This window comes from Anomaloglossus baeobatrachus, chromosome 5 (genome assembly GCF_048569485.1).
Source record: "Anomaloglossus baeobatrachus isolate aAnoBae1 chromosome 5, aAnoBae1.hap1, whole genome shotgun sequence".
Taxonomy (NCBI): Eukaryota; Metazoa; Chordata; class Amphibia; order Anura; family Aromobatidae; genus Anomaloglossus; species Anomaloglossus baeobatrachus.
Window position 1 is genome coordinate 187939774 of NC_134357.1, and position 15323 is coordinate 187955096.

Consider the following 15323-nt stretch of genomic DNA (forward strand, 5'->3'; position numbering starts at 1 on the left):
GATAGATAATAAATAGATAGATAATGGATAGATAGATAAATATATATAGATAATGGATGGATAGATAGATAGATAGATAATGGATGGATAGATAAAAACAAAACCCCAAAAAATTAGGGACCAATATAGCCACCATTCTTTATGATGACACTCAACAGCCTACCATCCATAGATTCTGTCAGGTGCTTGATCTGTTTATGATCAACATTGCCTGCAGGAGCCACCACTGCCTCCCAGACACTGTTCCGAGAGGTGTACTGTTTTTCCTACTTATAGATCTTACATTTTATGAGGGACCACAGGTTCTCTATGGGGTTCAGATCAGTCATCTTTTAGACCTTTACTGGCCAGCCACGCTATTGGATGCATATATTGGATGCATGTGATGGAACATTGTCCTGCATGAAAATCATGAAAATCATGTTTTTCTTGAACAATATTGACTTCTTCCTGTACCACTGCTTAAAGAAGTTGTCTTCCAGAAACTGGCAGTAGGTTTGGGAGTTGAGCTTCACTCCATCCTCAACCCAAAAAAGACCCACAAGTTCATCTTTGATGATACCAGCCCATACCAGTACCCCACCTCCACCTTGCTGGCATCTGAGTCGGAATAGAGCTCTCTGCCCTTAACTGATCCAGCCTCTGGCCCATCTATCTGGCCCATCAAGAGTTACTCTTATTTCATCAGTCCATAAAACCTTTGAAAAATCAGTCTTAAGATATTTCTTGGCCCAGTCTTTACGTTTTATCTTATGTTTCTTGTTCAAAGGTGTTCATTTTTCAGCTTTACTTATCTTGGCCATGTTCCTGAGCATGGCTTTTTGATACTTCAGTAACGTTGCAGCTTTGAAATATGGCCAAACTGGTGGCAAATGGCATCTTGGCAGATTCCCGCTTGATTTTCCTCAATTCTTGGGCAGTTATTTTGCACCTTTGTTGCCCAACATGCTTCTTGCGACCCTGTTGGCTATTTGCCATGAAACACTTGATTGCTTGATGATCATGCTTCAAAAGTTTGGCAATTTCAAGACTGCTGCATCCCTCTGCAAGACATCTCACAATTTTGGACTTTTCAGAGCCCGTCAAATCTTTCTTCTGAGCCATTTTGGCAAAGGAAAGGAAGTTGCCTAATAATTAAGCACACCTTATATAGGGTGTTGATATCATTACACCACACCCCTCCTCATTACAGAGATGCACATCACCTGATTTACTTAATTGATAGTTGGCTATCAAGCCTATACAGCTTGGAGTATGACATGTATAAAAATTATTATGTAATCAAAATACTCATTTGGCTAATAATTCTGCACACAGTGTAGATAATGGATGGATAGATAGATAGATAGATAGATAGATAGATAAATAGATAGATAGAGGATTAAGGGGGCTTTACACGCTACGATATCGTTAATGTTTTATCGTCGGGGTCACGTCGTTAGTGACGCACATCCGGCGTCATAAACGATATCGCAGCGTGTGACACTTATGTGCGATCTAAAAGCGGCCAAAATCGTTTGCCGCGGAGAGGTCTTCCTAAAACAAAAAATCGTTTACCTCTCATCAGCGATGTTATTCCTCATTCCTGTGGCAGCACACATCGTTGTGTGTGACAACGCAGGAGCGAGGAACATCTCCTTACCTGCCACCACCGCCAATGCGGAAGGAAGGAGGTGGGCAGGATGTTACGTCCCGCTCATCTCCGCCCCTCCGCTTCTATTGGACGCCTGCCGTGTGACGTCGCTGTGACGCCGCATGACCAGTCCCCTTAGAAATGAGGAGGAAGTGACATGCACATTCTTTTCCGCAGAGGAAATTCCACAGCAAAACCTGTTGGTGAAAAAACGCAGTGTGCGCACAGCATTTTTTTTTTTACCATAGGTTTTGCTGGGGAAGGACTGCAGCAAGGTTATGAACATTTTCTGCAGCAAAACATGCAGCAACACCACAGAATAACCACGGTAAAAACCACAGCGTACGCACAGGGCCTTTAACTACATGTGGGGTAACGCCACTCTAAGTAGAAAGTGGGTTACAAACTTTTGGTGTGAACATATTTGTATTGCCTTTTGCAAAAATGAAAAATTTGGGGCCAGATTTAGGCTATGTGCGCACTTTGCGTTTCTACCTGCGTTTCCGCAGCATTTTGAACTGCAGCGTTTTAATGCCAAAATGCATGTGTTTTGATTTTCAAGCAAAGTCTATGGGAAATAGAGATTTCTTGTGCGCACTTTGCTGTTAAAAACGCAGCTTTTTAGTTGCAGTAATTTTGGCGAAAACTCAGCGTTCAAAGAAGCAACATGTCTGGGCACGGAAATCCCTATTAAAAACATTAATGAAAGATAATGTACCTTTGGAAGATATTAAATGTTGCCCAATTGAAACAATACAAATTCTGACTCCCAAAATGAACATAATAAAATGGAAACAATAAACAATTTTCTCGACCTAATAGAAAATAACAAAATCTTGCCCTTCAAAAACATACAAAGTAAATTCAACATCCCAAATAAAGAGAAAAAAATTTGGTACTGTATAGAAAATTTTCTTACAAACAAAAAACCTAGATTTCAGCTTCCTAAACCCCTAATAAATTTATTGAATAATCCATTAAACCAAATTATTTGGAAAACCAGTAATATATATTCCTTGCTAAATGAAGATTATGAATTTGAGAAAAAGCTAAACCTAAATAATTTGGAGAAAGATTTGCACAAGGAGTTCCCTATAAGTACATGGAAACAAGCTCTGGAAACAACTTATGCAACTGCAACCTGTGCTTCTCTTCAGGAGACATATTATAAAGTGTATTCCAGATGGTACTATACCCCTCCAAAGTTGTGCAAGTTTTCTGCTGAAAACTCACCACTATGTTGGAGAGGTTGCGGGAAAAATGGATCCTTTATCCACATTTTCTGGGGATGTCCTTTACTTAAACCCTTAAGGAAGAAAGTCAGAGACCTCTTAAAGCAATTAACTACAAAAGATATAATTCTTACTCCAGAATTGGTTATTCTTTCCATAGGGTTAGAAGAATATGAGAAAAAGTATAGATACATTGTCTGTCACATTTTCTTAGTTATTAAGAATTTATTAGCAGCCAACTGGAGAGAAGAAAGAATCCCATCTATTTCAGAAGTTATGGACAGGGTTTAAGCTCATAATTTATATGAGTATAATATTGCGTTAAAAGAAAAAAACTATCAAAGATATAAAATAAGATGGTCTCTTTGGTGCCAGAAATACATGCCAAACCTTGTTTTGACTTAGTTCCTTGACATTATCTAAATAATATAAATGTAATATGCTATTTCCGAATGTGTTTATATACTGTGCTAAATGAATATGAGTTTATAATCTTGCTTGACTTTGAAACTTAACGAATTGCCTCAACGTCTTCCTTCTTCCCTTTCTCCTCCCCCTTTATATTCCCTAACTCCTTCCATTCCCACTTCCCCTGCAATACCCCTTCCCATCCACTTTCAGCCTACCCTTTCTTCCCTTCCTCTTCCCCTTCTTTGTTATTTCAACAATATTTTTAAGAATGCATTTTAAAAACTTCAATTACCCCCTCCCCTGTTATTGTAAACCCCTTAAAATGTATTAAAGTATACAAAGAAGCAAAATGTCAATTGTTTTTGCCATTTTGGCAGCGTTTTGCTAACATTGGAGTCAATGAGAAGTTGCAAAACGCAATCTACTTCAAAATTCTAGCGTTTAACATGCTTTTTTGATGCAGAAAACATGCGTTTTGGACCAATTAATTGCATGCGTCTTTGACAAAATATTAATGGCATGATATGTCCCTTTACACACACACATAGTCCGACAATTAAATTTATGAAAATCAATGAATAAATGTAATATGATGCATCATTATTATCACAAAGTTACAATTTTAATAAAATAAGCCAGTTTTTGTTTGATATTAATCTTGATATTTGTTATCATTTGTTTGTATGTTTGAACTTTATTTAGCATTGTATTTATAGTCAAAACGCATCTGATTTTAAGCAGTGGAAAAGCATGTAAAACACGGTAAAAACGCAAGCGTATTTATAGCATTTTTGTGGTCAAAACTAACTTTGTCAAAAAACATTTCTGTCAGAGGATGCGTTTAGAACTGCAAATCCCTCGACGCAAAGTGCGCACATAGCCTAACAGTTGTGAAAATAATTAAAATTTTCAATATGACAACCTAATGTTATCAAATTCTGTGTAATACCTGGGGGCTCAAAATTCTCACTATATCCCTTGATGAAATACTTGAGGGGTGTAGTTTCCAAAATATAGTTACTTTTGGTATTCCTGCCACATAGGCACCTTAGTGGCCCTGCAAATACGACATGGTGCACGCTATTTATTTCAGCCAATTTGTGTTCCAAAATTCAAATGGTTCTCCTTCCATGCCATGCCTGGCAGTTTGTCCAAACAGAACTTTCTGACTACATGTGGGATATTGCCGTGCTTAGAAGCAGGTGAGTCACAAACTGTGGAGTTTTCATTTATGTGTTACTATTTGCAAAAGTCCAAAATTTGAAACTAAATTAACATTTTGTGAAAAAGTGAAACTTTTCAATATGACAACCTAAAGTTATCAGATTCTGTGAGATACTTGTGAGTCCAAAATGCTCACTCTACCCCTGGTTAAAATCCATGAGGGGTGTAGTTTCCAAAATGGTGTCACTTTGGGGGTTCCTGCTGATTAAGCACCTTAGGGCCCCTACAAATGCAACATGGGACTTGCAATCTATGTCAGCCAAATTTCTGCTCCAAAATTCAAATGTTGCTTATTTCTTTCATGTGTGGAATCACCAAGCTCAGAAAAAAGTGAGTAACAAGTTATGTGGACCATTTTGCCATGCTATACCTTGTTAAAGTGAAAAAAAATAGGCTAAAGCAACATTTTAGAGTGAAAGTTACCATTATTTTTTTTTTCATTTCTTGTATAGTAAGTTATTACTGCACTTTTTTCATTCCACTTTGCATTAATTCCCGTATAGCACCTAAAGGGTTAAAATTCTCCTGACACCAGTTTTGAAGTTTTTGAGGGGTGCGGTTTTTAAAATGGTATCACCTATGGGCACAGTTGGCCATTTTAAATTAGGGGTGTAATCATTTTTGTTGCCAGCAGTCTAGACATGAATGACATTGTGTTGAGTTATTTAGAGGGCACCAAATTTACATTGTTATACAAACTGTACACGGACTACTTTATATTGTATCAAAGTCTCATATCTTTAGTGTCGTTCCATGAAAAGATTGAAAAGATAATAAAATATTTACAAAAATGTGAGGGGTGTACTCACTTTTTGTATACTGTATATATATATATATATACATATATCTATACATATATCTATATACAGTCCCTGGCAGAAGTTTTGTCGCTTCTCCATGTTATATAAATAAGAGCTTATAGCCTGACTTTAAATTAATCCATTGGGTTAATAAATTACTCTTTTGAAAGCTGAAACCCCCCCAAGTTTGGTTTAGGTTATAAAAATAAAGTTGCTGCAAAGCTGAAATATTGATCATTTAATGAACACAGAAAGGTCAGATTTTGGCAAGACAAAAATTTTGTTGCCCATAGAAAGTAATGTGAAAATCAAACAAATAATTAATTTCTAATACAAGGATATGTTGCATAACATTGGTGAATGAAGTTGTGGTGCTATTAGAGCCATATTTAATATTTTTTGTGACTTCCATGAGCTTGAAGGACTGCATCCATGTGGTTCAACAATGATTCATACAATTTATTGATTAAGTCATCAGGAATAGCAAAGTCTTACATGCCTCCCAGAGTTCATCTAGATTCTTTGGTTTTGTCTTCCAAGCTTCCTCTTTCATCCTACCCCAAATATGCTCAATGATGTTCATGTCTGGTGACTGGGCTGGCCAGTCTTTGAGCACCTTGATCTTCTTTGCCAAGAAGAACTTTGTTGTAGAGATGGATGTATGAGATGGAGCAACATCCTGCTGCATAATTTGACCCCTTTTATGATTGGGAATGTAAGAGGTAGTTAATACTTCTTGATATTGTAGCCTATTGATATTGCCTTCCACCTTGCAAATGTTTTGCACACCCCATACTGAATGTAACCCCAGACCATGATCTTTTCACCACCAAACTTATCTGTTTCCTGGATTCATACGCGCTCCAGTAGGTTTCATGAAGTATTTGCGGCAGCTGTGGTGTAATTCAATGGAAGATTCATCAGAGAAATCCATCTTCTGCCACTTTTCCAGCGTCCATCTATTTAGCAGGCTGTGGGACTTGGCAAATGCCACACGTTTTTTTAATTGCCTTTTATTTAGTGCTGGCTTCTGGGCACTGATTCAACCATGGAGGCGATTTCGAGACAGAATCCTACAAACTGTTCTAGTTGACACAGGGACTTGAGGTGACCAGGCCTTTTGGATCTCTGCTGCACTGGAAGAGGGACTGGCTTTGGATTTTCTAACCAACAAACGTTCCTCCTGAGCAGTTGTCTTGCGGGGTGTGCTGAACCTCGGCTTGTCAAAAACAACTCCAGTCTCTTCAAATCTTTTTTTTAAATTTTTTTGTACTTGAGGCTGAGACACATTAAAGGTGCCAGCCACCTCTGCAGTGGATCTGGTCTTCAGCCTCTTGATAATCAAGGCTTTGGTCGCAGGGTGGTTTTTAGCATGTTGTCAGAGGTCAAGTTGCAGTTCAACTGAAGGTCTGGGGTGCTGGGTTCATACACACTCACTAATTAAGCGAACATTTAGTGAGCACAGGTGAGGATGTAAACTAGGATTGGGTGCATTGTATGACAAGGTGAGAAAACATTTGTCTTGCCAAAATCTGACCTTTCTGTGTTCATTAAATGATCAATATTTCAGCTTTGCAGCAACTTTATTTTCCTAACCTAAACCAAATTTAGGAGGGTTTCAGCTTTCAAAAGAGTAATTTATAAAACCAATGGATTAATTTAAAGTCAGGTTATAAGCTTTTATTTACATAACATGGATAAGCGACAGAACTTCTGTCAGAGACTGTATATATATTGCAGAGATACAGCATATGGCTCACTCAGGGTTGTTTGAGATAGGCACGGGAAGGGTTTTAAACAAAACGCCTAGGCTGCTCTATTAAGATTCCATAAAGCGAGCCACCAAAATAGAAAAATGAATGGTCTTTCTTACAGGATAACAGAATACACAGTCCTAACAAAGGTACTACAGTTTTAGTTCAGCACACAAGTCCAAGCATGGAGACTTCCTACAGGAGGACTTTTTAGCTCCACACACAGACAGCTAATGAATCCACATGGACCTTCTTATGTACACCATACCAGGGTGGGGATATGTGAGCAGCTAGTCCCACTTATCTCTCTGACTGCTTGTAAACCTGGCCCTTATCAGCCCTATTAACCATATGTACTGGATCTTCCAGGCTTAAATCACAGAGGACAACCACCTCTGTCACACATATCTCTGCTCCATGATGTGTCCAGATGTCATCTTACAATACATATATTACATATTACAATACATATACCTAATATATAAATCTGAGTGTATGTATGTGTGTATGTATGTGTGTATGTCCGCTAAAGAAATCCGCACCGTCACATTTACAATCACGAAATTTTGCACAGATGCTTCATGTGACTATGTGACTATGTTTTGACAGGAAAATTTAACCCCGCGCTTTACAGTTACTCTCCAAAACACCGGTCTTCATTAAAGTGAATGGAGCTGCGAGCTAAAGGCTATTAATAACAGCTGTGAGGGATTGCTATTAGAGATAGGCGATGTTCGAATCGAACCATTCGCCAATTTCAAATTCGAGTTGTTTTGGGCGAAGTTCGAGTCGTTCAACGAACTCGAACGACTTGCCTAATGTTCGAGTTACCGTTTGATAACGGTTCGATCACCAAAAGCGTAGCTAGTACATATATATATATTGCAAATCCTAAATCCTCACAAGTTTGAATTTCAATTTCAAATGATCTGCTCATCTATACTCCTTATTAACACACTAACTAGAGGCAAAACAGACCATAGGTGAGCGGTGTTTGATAGTATTACAGCCCGAATGACTGATACAAGGAGTGGTGGTACAGCTGTAGCTTGCGTTAAAACAGAAATTAAAAAAAATAAAAATGTTCGCATAATTGGTATCATCACATCCGGAATGACTGTGACTATGAAACTGTCATTTTATTGTTTTCTGTGTGGTGATTACTAAAAAAAAAATAATAAACAACATGACAAAAATGTAGCTTTTTCAATATACTGGAGATGAATTAAAATAAAAAAGGCAATTTTTCAGGCACTGTCACACCATAAAAATACAGATGTTTTGTCAAATACAAGACGTTTCATGGGGGGATCTGTCCTCTTCATGAGGATTGCATAATGTGAAACCCAGAATTTCACACTAGTGGTGATATCACCACTTGTTAGAAAGTCCAGGTCTGCCGTTGATTGATAGTGACCTATGGAGCCTTACTCTGAACATTCTCAGAAAGAAGCTCTATAGAAACCGATGGGCATCATGTGACATGACACCACTGGATTACATTGGAACTTTGAGGATTTGTTTTTAATTAATAAATTGGTGAATGAGGGAATGTGGGGGAGTCTTTGTTCCCCAACTGAATTAACATCAGAACTTTGAGAATTATTGTAAATCAATAAATTGGTTAACGAGGGAGTATTAGGAAGTCTTTATTTAAATAAACTATTTTTTGTTCATGTGTGTGGTTTTTTTTTAACTCTTCACTTGCCAGGTTAGTAATAGGGTGTCTGATAGACACCTATCTATTACTAACCCCTGGGCTTGATACCAGCTTTAAATTCACAGCTGACCTCAACCCCAAAATTATTACTCCAATTACTACTGCACCAGGGCAATCGGGAATAGCCGGGCAAATAACCAGAATTGGCACATCTAATGGATGCGTCATTTCTGGGGTGGCTGGGTGCTGCTATTTTCAAGTTGGGAGAGGCCAAGTAACAATGGGCCTAACCAGCCTGATAATACCAGCTCCCAGCTCTATGCTTTACCTTAATTGGTTATCAAAAACAGAATAAAACCAATGGTGTATATTTTTTTAATTATTTATTTAAATAATTTTTAAAAACATAGCATGGGATCACCTCTATTTTTGATAACCAGCCAAGGTAAAGCAGAGTGCTGAGAGTTGCAGCCAGCAGTTGTCTGCTTTACCTGTGCTGCATGTCAAAAATAGACAGGAGCCCACATCATTTTTTTAATTTTATTTATTCCCTATGAACATTTGTTTGCACGGCAGTTGCCACCATTTTCCTTCTTTTTATAGCCCCCTAGCTCTTACTGTGACCATCTTACAGTCACTTTACAGCACTGATGTTCAGGCCTCCATTGACTGATATATCGATTAGGGTAAGGGATCAAGTTCAAACTTTTAACTAAAGTACGTCCAAACCCTGTGAACCTGAACTTCAACCTCATCCCTAGAGGTGAATGCACCCCCAGCTATTGTGTGTGTTGGCTCCCCATGGCCATGGCACAGTCAGTATCAATACACACAGGCTGGCTATAGGCAGTGCTTGTGTTGTTAACCAAAAGGAGATAGGGCCCTCAATATGCAAAATGAGAGGGCATAATGTTGCTCCAAAACCTCTTCAATTGCATACAAATTAAAAGTTATTTTCTCAAGCACAGTATCAGTAATAGGTACAGTGCTAGTATCATTTTTTAAGCCTCTTATATCATGATTTAAAATTTAAAATGCATTTTGGTGGGTGATAGACTCCCTTTAATGTTAAAGTGTGTATTTGTTTTATTAGTAGCTGTAGGGCAGTGTGATTAATAGTTAATATTTAGTAGTCTGTCTCATTTACTGTGTGACACGGCCATCAGCAGACATATTGTCCATATAGTGATTGATAATGCTTACGTGGGACACCCAGGAACAGGTAGGAGAAATGTTAAACACAGCGAAACAATCTCTAGAGCCGCAATGCAAATCCACTCCGGCCAGTACACGACAATATCCCTTACGGCAGCACTCCACTGATGGCTCTGTACAGACAAGAGGATATATAGTCAGACAAGCACTTTGGGCCACTTCAGGGAGACTTTGCTACAACATCAATATTTAAAGCCTTTTCTCTTTCATGCTGGTCAGCAGGATCGTTCCTCCTTGTATTCTACAACAGACATTTTGTGCAACAAGCAATTACATGATGTTCTGCACATCCCAGCATTACTGCTTGAAGGATTAAAGACAGGAAATCCTGAGATTTGCATTAAAGATACTGCATACCTAGAAATACCCTAACACAGTGAATCGATTCTACCTTTTGCTAAGTTAGTTGCAAAAACTCTTCATTCTGCAATAAGGACATTAGCCTGATTAAGGGGGATGTCAGACTAGGCAATAAAACTTACCTTGTCTAGTGTTAGTCTATCCTGGGCAGAATCTTTTCTACACTGTTAAATGCATTACACAATGTCCAACTTCTGCACATTCGTACGGTTACTAGATAATAAATACTAAAGACAGTGAACATTAAATTCAAGTTTCATGAAAATGTGCCCCAAACTTTGTAAAATACCTAAAATAACAAACTCAGCAGGTACTCACCCTCCCTGAGTCTAGGGCTGGCTGGCTCCCAACCACTGCTCTAATCTCAGTATTTGTTCACGTAGGTAGTTTACAGAGTTTGGCACCCAATCTTCTAAAAATGGACAACCCCTTTAAAGCCTGTGACCTGCTTCCTAAGACACTAATGCAGATCTAATGCAGATGTGCGACAACCCCGGTCTCCAGAAATGTAGAGTGCTCTAGATACATCCACTTACTATTGCTTACCATATACTGTATTTATTTTTATTCAAGGTCGTTTATCAAGTGTGAAAACTAATAAATTATGCTTTTCCTTTTCCCATTACATCTTCTCAAAAAGACTTGACAGCTTTCAAGCCTAGTAGCACATCATAGTTTTCCGATACCTGGGTCAAAGCACTTATTGTGTGCTCCCTAGCCCGTGGACCATTAGAGATACAAATTCAAAAATAAAGTGATATATTTTATTCACCCTTAAACCTAACCCTGAGGCTCTAGCCTTAACCTTAACACTAGTTTTAACTTTAACTCTAATCCTAACCATAACCTTAGTCCTAGTTCTAACCCAAATATGAATTTTGGTTGTAATCTGAGTTCTAACTGAAATCTAGTTAGTGGTAGAAAAAGTATATTAAAAATAGTTTATTACAATGTTAATGTTTTATTTTTTATATAGGGGACACTTATTTAAATTTAAGATAACTTCCATAGTAAGACCTTATTTCTCTTCAAACAAAATTACAAGTATGAGGAGAGTAACTGTGGGAGAGAACAGTGCAGCCTCTGTTAGCTCAGAAGAAGTAGTCAAGATGTTGTCATCAGCTGTAGAGCTTTGCATAGCAGAGACCTTAATGACAAAAGTTCACTCTATCATTATTTGAGCTTTGTCATCTCATCTGCTGCCTATGCAGAGTCCAGCAGCCGATGACAAAATCATTTTAACTGCTGTGCTCTCACAAACAAATGTCAAAGCAGCCCCTGGAGGCATGCACTTACTGCATCCATGCAAGAAGAAGAGGCATGGGGAGTGAGGGCATTTTGCACCCCATAGAATCTGGGCCCAAGGCAACCCTGTCACCCTTTTCTGCTGGAACATTGTAAACTTCTTCTGTTATTCCTAATGGAAATTGTAATTTTCTATACAAATCAACACTATGAGTGCTGATTAGAGAGTCAGACTTTGTAGAATTGCATATAACTCACCAGGAGAACTGAAACACATACAATTGTCAATGTATTCATATATTTGCTAGAAAAAAAATAGCTTGAAGCAAAAAGTAAAAAAAATTCTAGTCTCCACCTCTAAAGTCTAAATTCCCCTTAGCATTTAATGTGCACATTTGTAGCATCTTACCTCCATAGGATCCAGGTTTGGCTTGCTAAAATACGCGTGCATCAATGCCAAAACAAAATATGTAAATCCTAATCGTTGCAGAACCCCTGGTATTCGTGCCCAGCGCCAAGACACTGCAGGAACAAGAAATAGTAGAGCTGAACTTCAGAACTCGACAGTCCTCAGGCGCCCACAGAAGTTTGATCATATTTCAATTCCACAAAATGATTAAATAATAGATTGTGTGCTCAACATACAGTACATTACTATGGCAATACAGTTATACTAATAAAGCATAATAACACATATGCAACAAAATATTTGTGGCATCAACTGAAGAAGAATATATTTCCACAATACTAAAAAACTCTCTACGTCACTCTTCCAACCGAAGGGGTTAATCCGTCTGTTACTGGTATACTGGTATTCTTACGTAATCCCAGACTCCCAGTATAGGATTTGTGTCATAGCGGTAACATGCTTTTAAGATACTGTACATTACATTAAAGAGCACCGGTCATCATTACGGGCAGAGAGGATTCTAGATTAATCAAAGTGCTCTCTAGCACCTTGCTGTTTAATAACAGTGAGAGTATTCCCTTTAGTGCTGCCATTAATGGATTACTGTGCTCCCTTTTAATTCATTCCTTTCATGTTCCAGAATCCTCCCGATGTCCATGGCCTATACAATGCCTTGTGCAAGCTATTGCCTCATATAACATTCTTCAGGGACCTGCACATTCAATTAATCAATGGAAGGTGACAAGTAAATGTATCAGAAGAAATCTTTCCCCAGTAAGTGTCACAGTAACAGATATATTTGGTTCCCTTTACTATGGGATCACAAATGCTTGTTCTTCTTTATACTCAAATGTTTCACGTGTTGTACTTTACTATGATAAAGTGCTTTTCTCAAATAAAAAAACAGGCCACTGCAATTTACTTGTTTATAAAAATTCTCTCTGCTCAAGAATGGAGGGATTTTTTTCTTTTTTAGTTACTCTTAAATTGTTAACTATGTCTACAGTCTATCACTTTATCTCCTAGGCAAGGAGGTTAGTGCTTACAAACTGTGTCTTATAAAGCTTGTAAGCACCACTTTTTTTTTACATTGTTACTTAGGCTGAAAAAGGACCTAGGTCCAGCTAGTTCGACCTTCCTCCACCAATTCTACATTTTGTCCCTAAGTCATTTATAACCAACAATGTTGTGTGTACTGAGGAAATCATCCAGCCCTTTTTTAAAAGCTGTTATAGTGTCTGCCATTACAACCTCTTGTGGTAGGGCATTCCACAGTCTGACTGCTCTAACTGTAAAGAACCCTTTCCTATTTAGCTGCCGGAATTGCTTTTATTCCACTCGCAGTGTATGCCCGTGGTTCTTAGCATTGTCTTTGGAAGGAATAAGTCATGAGCCAGTTCTTTATATTGACCACACATGTATTTATACATATAAATGAGATGTCCTCTGAGACGTCTTTTTTCTAAGCTAAACTGGCCAGACCAGAAAACATGCAAAGAAAAAGCAGCAGAAAAACCGCACCATTAATGCTTTTCCTTAGTGTAAAGGTGTATTTACACCTGCCATGTGAGGTATTAATTGACCCCTGATTGAGGACAAACATGTTGGCAGTCATTAAATATTCTGTTGAGGCAGGTAGTCCCTGTTTCAGATGTGCACAAAATAATGAGCAACATTCTGATGAGGCAGGTAGTCTATGCTTCAGATGGGCACAGAATAATCCCTAATATTCTGTTTAGGCAGATAGTCCATGCTTCAGATGTGCACAGAATAATGAGTACTATTTTGTTGAGGCAGGTAGTCCATGCTTCAGATGGGCACAGAATTATCATTAATATTATGTTGAGGCAGGTAGTCCATGCTTCAGATGGGCACAGAATATTCACTAATATTCTGTTGAGGCAGGTAGTCCATGCTTCAGATATGGGCAGAATTATCACTAATATTCTGTTGAGGCAGATAGTCCATGCTTTACATATGGGCAGAATTATCACTAATATTCTGCTGAGGCAGATAGTCCATGCTTTACATATGGGCAGAATTATCACTAATATTCTGTTGAGGCAGATAGTCTATGCTTTACATATGGGCAGAATTATCACTAATATTCTGTTGAGGCAGATAGTCTATGCTTCACATGTGGACAGAATTATCATGTTGAGGCAGGTAGTCCATGCTTCAGATGTGTAGAGAATAATCAGTAATAGATGATTCTTGTGCATAGGTGGCCATTCTCCTTGGCTGCACAGGTCCTGTTTACAGAGGATGCTGTGCTGCCCTGAATGATCTTTTGGCGAACTGAACAATCATTTAACCCCACAATTTTGGCATTTTGCCAGATGATTGTCAGTCCGATTACAGTGAACGTTTAACAGTAATAGAGTGTTCTTAGGAAACAGTCATTCCTGGGAATTTGGGGGTGCTAATGAGCCTTGAGTCTTTGATGCCAACCAGTCATGTTAAGTGTAAATGGATGGTTTGCTAATGGCTCCAGAAACTTGACAAAGGGATGTAGGATATTGTTTATACCAAAACCGCTGGGTCATTATCTTGGTTTGATGGGTACAATTTTTATTATTTATTTTATATTGACCAAATTGAATATTTTCAACCAGTGAGCATACTGTGCAAAGTTGAAATTCATATACATGTTAAAGTAAACAAGTTGTAAATGGGTACTGGTGTATAACGTACCATAATTGTCCTTAGAGTACCAAAATTACCAGATTCTAGTTAAAATGAAAATTTGATTTAAACAGCAAGTCATTTTATGATGACATTTTCCCTTTAGAGGGGGTGTCCTCATGACAAGGTAAAAAAAATCAAAATCGGTGGAGGTCCAACATCCAGCACAGCTGTTATAAGCTGAAGAGTTGGGATGATGTATACATATTGCATGGTTTTGTATCTGACTATGCCAGGTGCTGCAGCCTAGTACCTACTTAAAGGAATTATATCAGCTGACTGGTGGGGGTGTCCGGTGTTAGAACCCCACCATTCTGATGACCTTATCCAAGTATGGATGATTAATATCATGTGACCAGACAAAATGTTTAATCACTGCAACGACACCTTTATTTGCTGATTGATACAAATGTTTTTATCAGTTACATGCCTTTTCATTTAAGCTCCCCATACAAAATAGATAGGTTACCAAACAAGTACCCCATATACATTAACACTGCTCTGCTGAGAGCCCCAGTGTCTTCTTTAAAAGAGCTGTTGGCAGACTCCTTTGGTGGCAGTTTATCTTGTCAAGAAATAAGGATCAGCCATTGGAAATCTGACATGCTAGATCTTTCTCTTCCCTGACATCATCATCATCTGTTGGGGGAGAGTTGGGAGGCCCCCATACATGTTAGACAGTCAATAAATTCAGA

General features: G+C 38.3%; 1 protein-coding gene across 1 annotated transcript in view; it reads right to left on the minus strand.

The window, feature by feature from the left end:
- The window catches only part of LOC142311037 (heparan-alpha-glucosaminide N-acetyltransferase-like), a 1039195-nt gene that overhangs the window by 506112 nt on the left and 517760 nt on the right, over nucleotides 1-15323 (minus strand). The window contains exons 11-12 of the mRNA XM_075349039.1: nucleotides 11944-12056; nucleotides 9918-10042 (exon numbers count right to left, since the gene is read on the minus strand). Of these exons, the coding sequence (XP_075205154.1) occupies nucleotides 9918-10042; nucleotides 11944-12056 (238 nt within the window). The remainder of the gene's footprint in view (nucleotides 1-9917; nucleotides 10043-11943; nucleotides 12057-15323) is intronic.